Source organism: Carlito syrichta, unplaced genomic scaffold, assembly GCF_000164805.1.
Source record: "Carlito syrichta isolate Samal-C Ts95f unplaced genomic scaffold, Tarsius_syrichta-2.0.1 Scaffold314817, whole genome shotgun sequence".
Taxonomy (NCBI): domain Eukaryota; kingdom Metazoa; phylum Chordata; class Mammalia; order Primates; family Tarsiidae; genus Carlito; species Carlito syrichta.
In genome coordinates, this window is record NW_007258913.1 from 230,673 (window position 1) to 243,087 (window position 12,415).

At 33.9% G+C, this 12,415-nt stretch overlaps 1 protein-coding gene across 1 annotated transcript in view; it reads right to left on the bottom strand.

Annotated features, from left to right (window-relative positions):
- Positions 1 to 5,175: 5,175 nt before the first annotated feature.
- Positions 5,176 to 12,415, bottom strand: part of SGCZ (sarcoglycan zeta) — a 292,741-nt gene continuing 285,501 nt past the window's right edge. Inside the window, exon 7 of the mRNA XM_021705916.1 lies at positions 5,176 to 5,370. Coding sequence (XP_021561591.1) covers positions 5,176 to 5,370 — 195 coding nt within the window. The remainder of the gene's footprint in view (positions 5,371 to 12,415) is intronic.

Sequence of the window (12,415 nt, forward strand, 5' to 3'; positions counted from 1 at the left end):
AATTTTGGTAATATTGCAATTTTACAAACATGTTGCATAGTATGTGTAAGAAAATAGTTCCATTTTTCATATATCTATATATACAAGAAACATTTACATGAAAGTACAAAACAAAATAAATGAATAGTGAACCTGATTTAAAGAATTGTATAAATAACGAGACACTCAAACTCCAAATTACACATCTTCATTGTTAATGAATGTCCTTGCACATCTTTAACCCTGTTTGGCTTTTATTTATAAATATTTAAACAAATGAGATATTAAGACTAAAAAAACCCCCAAAAAACAAAAAGAATCACAGTTCATTATACCTCATGTTCTTTAATGTTTTTTGTTGACTTTCTCAAAGAGTGGAGCCACATCAATGAACACTTAAAAAATAGCCCTCTGGTTCTAAATGTATTTCAAATGAATTATATTCTTCAAATAATTTTTAGCAAGCAGTGAAAATTTACACTTAGCTGAATAAATCCATCCTGGGTTCATTTTGGAATATGGTCTTTACATACTGATTTCGTGAATGTGGAAGAGTTCATTATGAATATATGAAAGAGAAGTGGACCACACTAATGAAATTTTCTTTCTAAAACAAAAGCATTAATTAATGTCTATAGCTCAGAATCCTGCAAGGTGGATGTTTACTACCTTATGCTTTAATGATGTCTCCCTATTTACTTGAATAAATTAGTAGAAGCAGCAATGTTTTAGAGTTAAATACAATAGAAATCCCAGTCTTTGGTCTTTGACATTTAAACAATGAATGAACTGTAGTGTAAAACAATATAAGTAACAGTGTTCAATGAGGTTATTCATTAGCTTATGATTGTTTAAAAAGAATAACAATACAATATTACTTTACTTTGTGATAATGATATTTTGCAACAGTCATTACTATAATATACACCAGTACATAATACAAATAATTTCTCCATGTATTTTTAAATGTGATCACATGAACAATTCTAATTAAATCAAAGCTACTGGAAGAATAAGACAAGACCTCGCTCATATAAAACTCAAATATGAATTTGGCTTTGATGTTTATATAGAAAATTTGGTCATTAAATACTTTCAACTATTTTTATAATGTAATATTATGATGTTATCATTATCCTGTATAATATAACTTTTATATGCTTTAGACACTTTCCAGGCTATTGCTGCCTCATACAGAGATATCATGTTTGTGATGACATAACTCTTTAGTTTTATTATGTCAAATGCCATTTTTGTAAAATGAGGCACTGTCCAATTTAGTCATTCAGATAGTAGAACACAGGAATTTTGAGTGGCATAATGTATTATATAAACAATTCAGCAGTTGACCTCTCTGACCACATTACTTTTTTCTTCAAAAGATCAATGATTTTTTGCCTGATGGAGATAAGTAACAATAGAAAGATCAACAGAATGCTTATATTTTGTAAATATCTCTATTAATTTTCCAAATAGTCATTCTGAATAAGATCCAAGTGAATTATTTTCTTTTTTAATATCAACCAGATTACTGAATCTTGTCAAATAAGCATGATTTTCCCTTAGGGACTTTAATTGTTCAAATGGTTAAAGCAAAAAGGGAGTACAGGAAGTAGGATGCTTCAATGATTTGCATATTCACATTTATAATCAGCTTTTTAAGGTGCAGAAGGAAATTACAAATGCTAGTTCAGACTAGGTTACTGAACCCAATATTGCTAAGTCTTTTCTTATGTGAATCAGATAAATTTAGAGATGAAAGTGAGCAAAGAAAAGTTATAGTTGACATATCCTTCTTACAGACAAGTAAACTGTGGCCAAGAAAATTAAATGTACTTCCTAAGGAAGTTTACATGACTAGCTAGGAACATAACTAAAATTGAAACTCCTGTTTTAATTTATCAGCATTTAAGGTACAGTAATATAAGATTTCTAAGTTACAGTAAAACTTGAAACGTATAAGTATCTTAAACCTCAGATAAATAATTATGTGCAAGATAATAAAGCATATGGTTCATAACAAAATAAGAAAAATAGGAATAATAAGTACAGGATATGAATTTTGGAGGTATTGAGCAAAAGAACCAGGAAATTTGGAAGTTTGTTGTTTTTTGAAATGTTTATTAAAATATCATAAGGGCACAAAAAAGTGTCCTCTTTATATCTCTCTTTTTGACCCCAAGAACTGAACTCAGGTACATCTTAGTTTATTAATTTCTAGCAAAGAACTGAAATGCTGAGAATACTACCAACTAACTTTCGTCTTTTCTTCCTTCCTTTCTTCCTGAGCTAAATAGAGTATGAAGTTATTAACATATGGGTAATAAGATAGCTGAGCTGGGTCTGTCTATGTAATACACTTTAGAGGAATTATTTTCTGATGGTCATTTATAAAGATGAAATTTACATCATATAAGTAAACTGCACTATATTTATATATATCATAATGTAAAAATGGTACTGGGAAAACAGGTAATGAATCTGCTTGAAAGGCTGCAATTAAGAAACCTCTGTATAAAAAAAGAACCAAAGTTTTAAAAAATTATGAAAACCAAGGACTTTTAGGGGCACTCTTCCAAGACTTCACGAGAAACTTGAACTCTGAGGCTGGGTCTCCACTTAGATTTTTGAGGAATCTGAAATGGCCAGTCATGTGATTTACACCAATTTTTTAGTGTTGAATAGAAAAACCATTTATATCACTATTTTTTCACTAAATTAAACAGATATTCTTATATCACATGGACATAGTCTAAATCATTCAAACTTATATATTGCTTTTGTATTTTTCTATATTTTTCAAAATATATTTGAATCAAAAATTGACAGTTCTTCACCCGAATTGGTTTTATATTTTTTCTCTTCATTCTTATTTTTTATTCTCTTATGACATATAATTTAAATTTTTAGTAGTCTCTTCTGCCTTCTATAATATTTGTCTTTAAATTAGAACATTTTAGAATTGGAAGAAAGCTCAAGAGACCCTTTGATTCAATACTTTTGTTGAAAAGTTTACTAATCTGAAACCTGGAGAGATTCCCAGGCTGCCTAAATCAACTCAATCGATTACTAGAAGACAGCAGAGATTAGAAACAGGGTCAATTACTAATCAAAAGAATTCTTCCTATTTGACTAAGAAACTTCCTAATTGTTTTAATTTAGGGATATGAGAACTTGAATATGTCTCTAATTAATTCATAGTGCTTTTCTTAAAAGTCCATAGTATAGAGATTAGCACCCATAATTTCTCAAAATTTCTTGTGTTATACTTTGAGTATTTTGCAAAGATTAATAAGAATGTTACACATTAAATTTTAATGTTATTTCAATGGAAATTAAACTCTTGCGTTATGAGATGACATTTAAAGCACAAGTATATCTTAATTGTTATTTCAATATTGATTTAAAGATTTATATAATAACCCTCAAACAAAAGTTGTTTTATGTTAAAAATAATAAAAGTGAATTAGGTCTCAAACCCTTCTGCTGAGTACAGTGAAATGCAGATCATTAAATTATTTGACATGGTGAGTTATCCAAATAAGTTAATTTTGGTCAAGTGGTTTTATTTTCTGCTTGCATTATCCACTCTTCCTATTTTCAAAACAATTTTGTAAACAAGTTCTAATCTCTCACTTAACTCTGAGCTGTAGAGACCTGAACTCCAAAGGTTCTGTGGCTATTAAATCCCTAAACGAAACTTCAACACATCTGTGAATAGTGTGCCCAGAGGAAAAAAATATTGATCGACACGTGACTATTGAGGACTTACCTTATAGTAATCAACTCATCTTCCCATAATAGAAAATATTTAATATAGTTTTAGATTCTTGGATTCTGCAAATTTCCAAAATTTGAGTCAAAATGTATTGTGGAAATGAATCCATAGTGCACTGGAGTTATTTATTAAGAACTAATCTGTAAAAGTAAGCCGGGGAGAATGCAAAGAGTTATGATTTCTGATGTCAGGGTAGTTTAACAGTCTAAAGCAACTAGTCAGCAGCTAAATAGAAACGTGACTTCGTTTCTTAAAATATGAACTTAGTGCAGTAAATACATTTTCAATGTTTATTACCATTTGTCTTTATTACTGTTCAGTCAAGAATCTTAAATTTAATTTCTAGCCTCCTAAAGTCTTGACCTCCAATAAAAAATAAATGGAGAATGATTCTGAAGATGATATCCCAGTGGAAGTGAATTTATTCTCAGCATTATGCATCACATTAGTATTTATTTATTTAGAGGATGTTTGAATTTTAGCAGTCAGAATCAAGTATAAAGTGAATGAAGCAAACAAAAAATGTACTGATAAAATGTAGGTGTAAAGGGTAGCATGTGAATTTTTAAAGAAATGGTCTGTGGATGTCACACCATCAATATGTCCTTCTTAATTCTATCTTATATTGCAATAAATTAGATGTTTTGTTAAAAGCAAATACGTCACATGCAGTAGCCAAGTAAATACTATATAAGGCCATCCAGATCTGACAAATGATACTATAATGGCATTTTGTTAATTCTGTAAAGATTATATTGCTGAGTGCTGTCAAAATTATCTAATGTACAAAATTCTAGACTTAGACAAAGAGTAACAACACATTGAAGTTAAAGAAACAAAGAAAACTCAGGGAGGGATTTTATATTGTTTTGTTTTGTTAAAAACCATATATTGAATTTATTTTTTAGTAAAGCAAGCATTATATAATGCTTCAAAATTTTAAAATTTGGGGATAAAAGTTTACATCCAAAAAGATGAATGGAAAATTGTGCTTTCAGACTGTAGAATAAGTTTTCTTACAGGGTTAACCATTTCATCTTGCCATTGGATACTGGGAATTTCATTTATGTAATGTGTGTATGTGCAGTTCATATCCAGGTCCTGCAAAAATCTAAAACTCTGTGCTTCACTTCACGTAGCAAAGGCACCTATGTTATTCTCCCTTTTGAGCAAAAGTTATGATCCAGTTTTCCTGCTGAAGATGACTTTTCCACTGCTGTGTCACTCACACTCTCTGTGTTGAGCAGTGCAGTAAATCACAAGAGAAGGTGGCTGTGAATCCCTGCTCACACGGGAAGAAGTTGCTCTATGGACCATTCGAAGAAGCTCTGGACTGATCACAAGGGAAACCGAGCAGAACTGTGAAGCAGACGGACAGGAACAAAAGGCTATTCTGGTGTGAGGAGAAATCAGTCACTTCAGTTCCACAAGCAGATGTTGCTACTGGACTGACAAGTGGAACCTACTCCTGCTGGGGAAAGGTAAAGTTTGCCATTGGGGCAGACGCAGAGTTCATACACTGTCTGTCGAGAACTTGAGGAGCTGGGTGAAGATGATGAAAAGGAGCCGGTTGGTAGATTTCCCAGCCGGATTGTATCTGCATTTAAAAATATCTAGGGGAAAAAGAAATTGCATTTTAATTCATTTTAGTAATCTACATTGCTCAGAACATTGAGTAATCTACACTCCTCCTCAACATGATCTACTGAGGAAGTCAATGCAACAAAAAAATTCTATTGGTTTAGCTGCCATGCTTTGTTGAGCAAACAAATTACATTCTTATAGTATAACTCACAAGCTTTGCAGCTATCTTCTCCTTTGAGAGATGATACATTTTGACAAAAAGTCCTCTATCTGAAAAGCAATATCATACAATCTGCTTAAGGGGCCAACTCAATTATTCAAACACCTCAGAAAAAGTAATGATCTTTAGTTTCTCAATTTAACTTTATAACCATGCCTACTCTAAAGAATATACAGAGAAATACAGACATCAGTGAAGATAACATTACTGAAAATTGGGCAATTAATTTTAACAAAACTCTATGGATTATTATTTTTTTTATTATTTTTTGTTTTTTTGAGTGGAGTCTCACTGTCGCCAGACTGGAGTGCAGTGGCCGCTCCCAGCCACCTCAGCCTCGACCTGCTGGGCTCTGGCAATCCTTCCGCCTCAGCCTTCCAAGTAGCTGGAACTACAGGCGTGCGCTACTACGCCCGGCTAATTTTTTTGATTTATTGTAGAGATGAGGTCTCGCCCGCCCAGGCGGGTCTCGAACCCGTGGACTCAGGCAATTCACTCACCTCAGCCTCCCAAAGGTGTGGGATTACAGGCTGAGCCACTGAGCCCGGCTGGATTATTTTTTAATATTCATAAAATTTTAAAAAGTGTGTTGACTCACAGTCTAAAGAATATAACAAGTAGATAATCAACACAATAAACAACAGATAATTATTGCATATAATCAGATTTGAAGTCTCCATGAAACATATTCCCTGTATATAACACCCACTTACTAAATCCTCTAACTTGAGAAATCACTTATTCTAAATGACAGACTCAACACGTTCAGGAACAGCAATCATATGGCTTTGACATGCATGGGGAAAGTTCCAGAAAAAGAAAAATTGGATCATGAATTTGAATGAACCAAAAAACAGCTTTCTCCAGCTGTTTCTTGATTCCATTGTTATACAGCTAATTACTGCCTGAAGGGGATCCCTAAATTGACAGAAGGGACAAAAAATATTCCATTCTCTCCAGCTTTACCCTCATCGAAGTTCTATTTGTTTTGTACTAGGACTCCTTCAATAGTCCCCTATCTGGCCTCCCAGTTGCTCCTTGTCTGTCCTTTTATCTATTTTTACATACTGCTAGGGTGAACTTTTAAGAAATGCAAATCAAATCATCTCACTGAAGTGCTTCAAACTCACTAATGTCATCCCCCATATTTAAACGGATCCCAATGTCTTTTCATAGCTCACAGGCCCTACAGGATCTGGCTTCTCTAACATCATTTCCTGTCATTCTTTTTGCTCCATTTCCTACATTTTCCCAAACATACCCCAAACACATTGGCCCCAGGGCTTTTTAAATCTCTATTTCCTCTAACTGAAATACTTTTCTACAGTTTCTTAACCAGTAAGAAGAGATATTAACTGTGAGGTTAGGGAACAGGGGTAGGAGGGAGATTTCCACTATTTACCTTTTTGATAATTTTTATGTTTTTGAACTACAGGACTTTACTGCATACTGCAAATAAACCATAAAAAGAATTCATATACCATGAACACATATATTTTACATTAATTTAGATGTGAACAAGTTCATTCCTATTTCTAGTGAAAGTTCACCCTGGAAAAATCTTTTTAAAAATCATTTTTTTTTTTTTTTGAGTTGGAGTCTCACTCTGTCACTCAGATGGGAGTGCAGTGGCCACTCCCGGCCACTGTAGCCTCGACCTGCTGGGCTCCAGCGATCCTTCCATCTCAGCCTTCCAAGTAGCTGAAACTACAGGTGTGCGCTACCATGCCTAATTTTTGATTTGTTGTAGAGATGAGCTCTCACCAAGTTGCCCAGGCGGGTCTCAAACCCGCGGGCTCAGGCAGTCCACTCACCTCAGCCTCCCAAAGTGCTGGATTACGGGTTGAGCCACCGAGCCCTGCCAAAAAATCTTACTAAAATGACACTAATCTATTCATCTCTTCTCTATAGTAACATCCCTTTGTAATGTTATATTATGTCTAAATTCCTTCATTGTTTGTTTCTTCTACTTGCAAGAAAAATCCATGAGGATAGATCCTGTTTTGGTTATGCCTTTAGAACAGTGCATAGAATTGTTCACTGCATGAAAAATGTGATGCCTTCCTTCATCTTGGATGTGAGTCTCTCCTCTAGGGTACAAATACATACTCCATAAAAGCCAAGTTCATCTGCTTTCTCCTTTACGGGTCTTCTTCTGATGCTCTAAGATGGGAGAATGCTTTTTATTTGGCTCTCCCATAGCAATTGATTATTACTTTTTTTTCTCATTAAACTTTGTTTTAATGGGTCTCAAAATTCTGTGACAGATTTTAGTCAAGTTGTCTCCATTGAAAAGTATTGATTTCAAAAACTAATAACTTAAAACTGCCACACGCAAAAAAAAAAAAAAGGTCCACAAAACATTCTGCTTTCCTTCTGAAAGTTTTCTGATGTATTGTTATCATTAACCAGTCTTTTACTATTAAACTTAAATGGCCAGTTGAAACAAACAGTTCTGAGACCATTCTTCCACCACTGATGAAGACTGGGGTGGCAGGTAATGAGGATAATATTCATTTAGCCTTCTGAGCTTTCTGGGCAGACTTGGTGACCTTGCCAGCTCCAGCAGCCTTCTTGTCCACTGCTTTGATGACACCCACAGCAACTGTCTGTCTGCCTCATATCACGGACGGTAAAATGACCCAGAGGATTATTTTTAATATTTTCTTCTGCTGATCACTTGATATGGTACTTTACAGTCATTTCATATCTTACTTTCCTTACCAAATTATATCTTCCTTAAAGCTAGAATCATTTCTAATTTATTTTTATAATTTCACGGTGTTTGACCTTGCATGTACGCCTTCCAAGTATTCCAAATAGTTGTTGAATAAATCATCAAATAAATAAATGGCTTATCAACAGCATTCCAAGTTAAAAAGAGTTAGTAAGGCTTATGCTTGTAGGTGTCAAATATTGAAATACAGTATTTTACAGTTACTTCTTGGTTAAGTGACAGAAAAGCAAAGAGAAAAAAACTGTTATAATTTTTTAAGATGTAATTTTCTTATATGAAAGTAAGAAGTGCAAAATCTAAGCCAAAGAACACGGATTTACATTTTAGGGGTATGAATATTGAGTCTCATTTCTTTTTGCTTCATGTTTTCATGCTGAGGGACATCAGTAAGCTACAGTAAATGTTATACGCTTTGCATTCTCTTACTTCTTCCCGGGGAAGGAGAGATGATTCCTTTTATTAGTTGAGTTTGAGGGAAGAAATGGGCTTGAATACCTCGGTTCCCTTCCTCTACTTTTTAGTCATCCTTTCCCACTTTTTAGGACCTAGCATGCATGCGGGGAGCAGGCAGCCTGAAGCTTTGAAAATGCCAGACTTATTATAGGGGCAAAACCTGGGACTGTGGGGTTTAGGTCTATAGATCCCAAACTGAGTTCACTTTGAAGAATGTTAGGAGTTGGTGTTTGAGTCAAGAAACCTTGAGATCTAGATAAAAAGAAGGGAAATATGAAAAGCTAAAGATCATGAGGAGAAGAGGACTCACGTGGGATTGATGAAATGACTGTAAGATTTTATATGGTACATTCATTTGTAAGAACAGAAAATCAGTGTTGTTGGTTAGCCCTGGTGGTTTGCAGGATCTTGCTTACCCCATTCCATGTCTCTGACTTTCACAATTATGGAATTGGCTATCTTTCCATTTGCGGAACTTCGGTAAATAGCTGCAGTGAGTAGCTGTTAAATACAAATACGTCTTGCCCATGGCATCATTAGATATTAAACCCGAGTTGTGAAGGCCTCATCAATGGGGTAAGCCTTGGAGTACTTAAGCCTGAAGGTGTGCAGGCTTCTTTAGCATAACCATATGAGTGCCATGGAAGTTCTCTGGCACTCCTATCCCTTTAGAGGAGCTTTAGATGGTGTTGGGCTATATGACAACACTTAATTTCATAATCTTTTAAGATACAAACTGTAACTTCACTCAAACAAATGAGGTAGATTTTATTGTAGATAAATTCAGCCCTTAGAAAGAGAAAATGCTATTTCCTTGGCTTGAGATAGAAAAATAATTCATGAGGTTAAAAGGGCTGTTATATGTAGATTCCTTCCAGTACTATGTTCCAGGACCTCTCCAGGTTTCTGTAGAGTGAATAGGGTTGATAATATCTCTTCTGTTCTGCTAAGGCAGTTACTATGATGCTGTTCACTCTCCAGCTTCTAAAATTAGTAAGTCTATTCTATAGTGCCCTATAAACCATATTATCCATCTGTTCTGAAACTCTTCCCTGTTGTCAGAATCACATCCTGAGCTCTTAAGTCACAGTCCACCATCTTCTCTCTACCAGGAAATCATTTATCCCATTCTTATCTATTGAAATTAGGCCCAGAACTCTCATAGAATAACTTCATGGATTTTCAAGCTAAAAAGTGTTTTCTCCTTCCTCTGTGATCTTGTGGTATACATGTTGCTGTGTGTTTTTGTATTCCATATGCTATTATACCACTTACACTATTTTGCACACAATTATGATTCATGTTATCTTCAGGACTGAATTTGAAATTCCTTACAACACTAGGTATGAAATAACTATGAGTTTTCTGCAGTGCAAAAAATTTTTTTAAAGCAAGATTTATTGAGAGGACAGAAAAGCTCCCACAGTGGGGGGGGGGGGGGGGGCAAGGGGGTTGCCCTGCAGTGCAAAATTTTATATACAATTTCATTCTTCTTCATTTCATCTGCTTTGATACTAAGTAGTTTAAAAACTATCTAAGGTTAGGAATTTTTTATCTTTCTATATTGTTTAAGAAAGTGATCAATTTACCTTTCTGAGACATAGTCAATGCAGCCAAAGCAAGAATTAATATCATTTCACACTTCTTCATAGAAAAATTACATGATATTTTATTATAATACAAAGTGTTGTGCTTTTCTGTATTTTTATTTTCTCAATATAAAAACTAACCAGATGATAATTAAAAAATGGAGAAAACTTCTGGTTTTGATTTATGTACAGCATAATACTAAACTAACAATTAATGTTAACCTATACTTAAATCAAAAGGTGCAGATACATGGATCTAAAAAAATGTAAGTGATTCATAAAATAAGAGCAGAACAGAGACTAATAACCAATAGCATTTATTCTTTAACTATGAATTAAGTAATAAATAATTGATGAACAATTTGAATGAAAGAATTAGCATGATAAAAGTAAATCTTTAAAAAGATTGCCAGGTGTTTAAGAAAGATTTCATCTCGCAATTATATAAAGTTTTGTAGTGGAAAGAAATCCTGAAAGAACATATGGATATATCTTTAAAATGTTATAAAGCATCTTTCTAGGTTATTTATATTGTAATATCCACTAAGATGCTAATATGTTCCTCTAGTGAGTCAGTTTATAAAAAGGAAGCAACATATATAATTAAAATTTATCTTGAATTAACAACTGAGATAATGGCATATGGGTAATCTGAAGAGGTGTGAGATGCCTAGACCATCTCTTTACATTTTTTATTTTATTCATTTTTCTTCTCAATTTGACCTTTGTGAACTCATAATAAAAATATGAATAAACACAAGAAAATAAAAGAAATACTAAAGGAATAAATGGTTAGGAAAAGCAATATAGCAGATTCAGACTTTCAAGAACTTTGGGAATTGTAGTAAAAATATACAGATTAGAATATGAATCAGGTATAAGCATTTAAAATAATTAAGATAGCTGGGCTCAGTGGCTCAACCTGTAATCCCAGCTCTTTGCGAGGCTGAGGTGAGTGCATTGCCTGAGACAATGGCTTCGAGACCGCCTGGGCAACTTGGCAAAACCTCATCTTTACAATTAAAAAAATAAAAAAGATAGAATTAAAAACAAACAGGACAGCAACTACCAAGATGTCCAGGTCTAGTTGAAAAAGAAAAATGAGAATCTCAGAAATTAGAATTATAATCACTAAAATTAAAAGCTCAGTGTATGGACTAAATAAGAGAACAGATACAGGGGAGTTACCTGAGCATATAGACGTGAATAAGAAAGTACAGAAGGGCACACAAAAGTAAATAAATAAAAATTAGGATAGAGAAGCTAAAGATGTGGAAGATAAGAAAATGAAAAGCTATTAACGTTTCGTCAGAGTTTTTGAAAAATATCATAGAGAAAATAGGTGAGAGGTAATATCTGAAGAGATAAAGTCAAGGAATTTCCAGAATTGACAAAAATGTGCATCTGCAGATGCACCAATCACAATGTATACAGCAAGTAAGATAAACAAAATAAATATATACTTATCACGTTATGATGGAAGAGTGGCACACCAAAGACAAAGGGAATATTTAAAGCAGGCAGTGAGAAAAATAAACAAATAGTTTCCAAAGGAGTGACAACAAGACTTAAAGGAAATGCTTAGGTGCGAAAAAAAAGTGATGTGAGGCCGGGCTCTGTAGTTCAGCCTGTAATCCCACCACTTTGGGAGGCTGAGATTGAATTGCCTAAACCCACAGGTTCGAGACCCACCCGGGCAACTTTGCGGGACTTCATCTCTACAATAAATAAAAAATTAGCCATGCATGGTAGCATGCACCTATAGTTCCAGCTACTTGGAAGGTTGAGGCCAAAGGATTGCTAGAGCCCAGCAGGTCGAGGCTGCAGTGGTTGGGAGCGTGCAACTGCACTCCAGTCTGGGTGACAGTGTGAGACTCCAACTCAAAAGAAAAAAAGTGATGTGGAAGAAAAATATAAACATGGATACCCTTATCCAAAACATGTCATTAAGATAAATAGTAATATAAACTTTTTAAAAAAGAAAACAGTTGTTACTCTTTTATAGAAATAAACAAATAAACAGACAAAGTATTTTTTAGAAGAACTTTTTTTTTTTTTTTTTTTTTTTTTTTTTT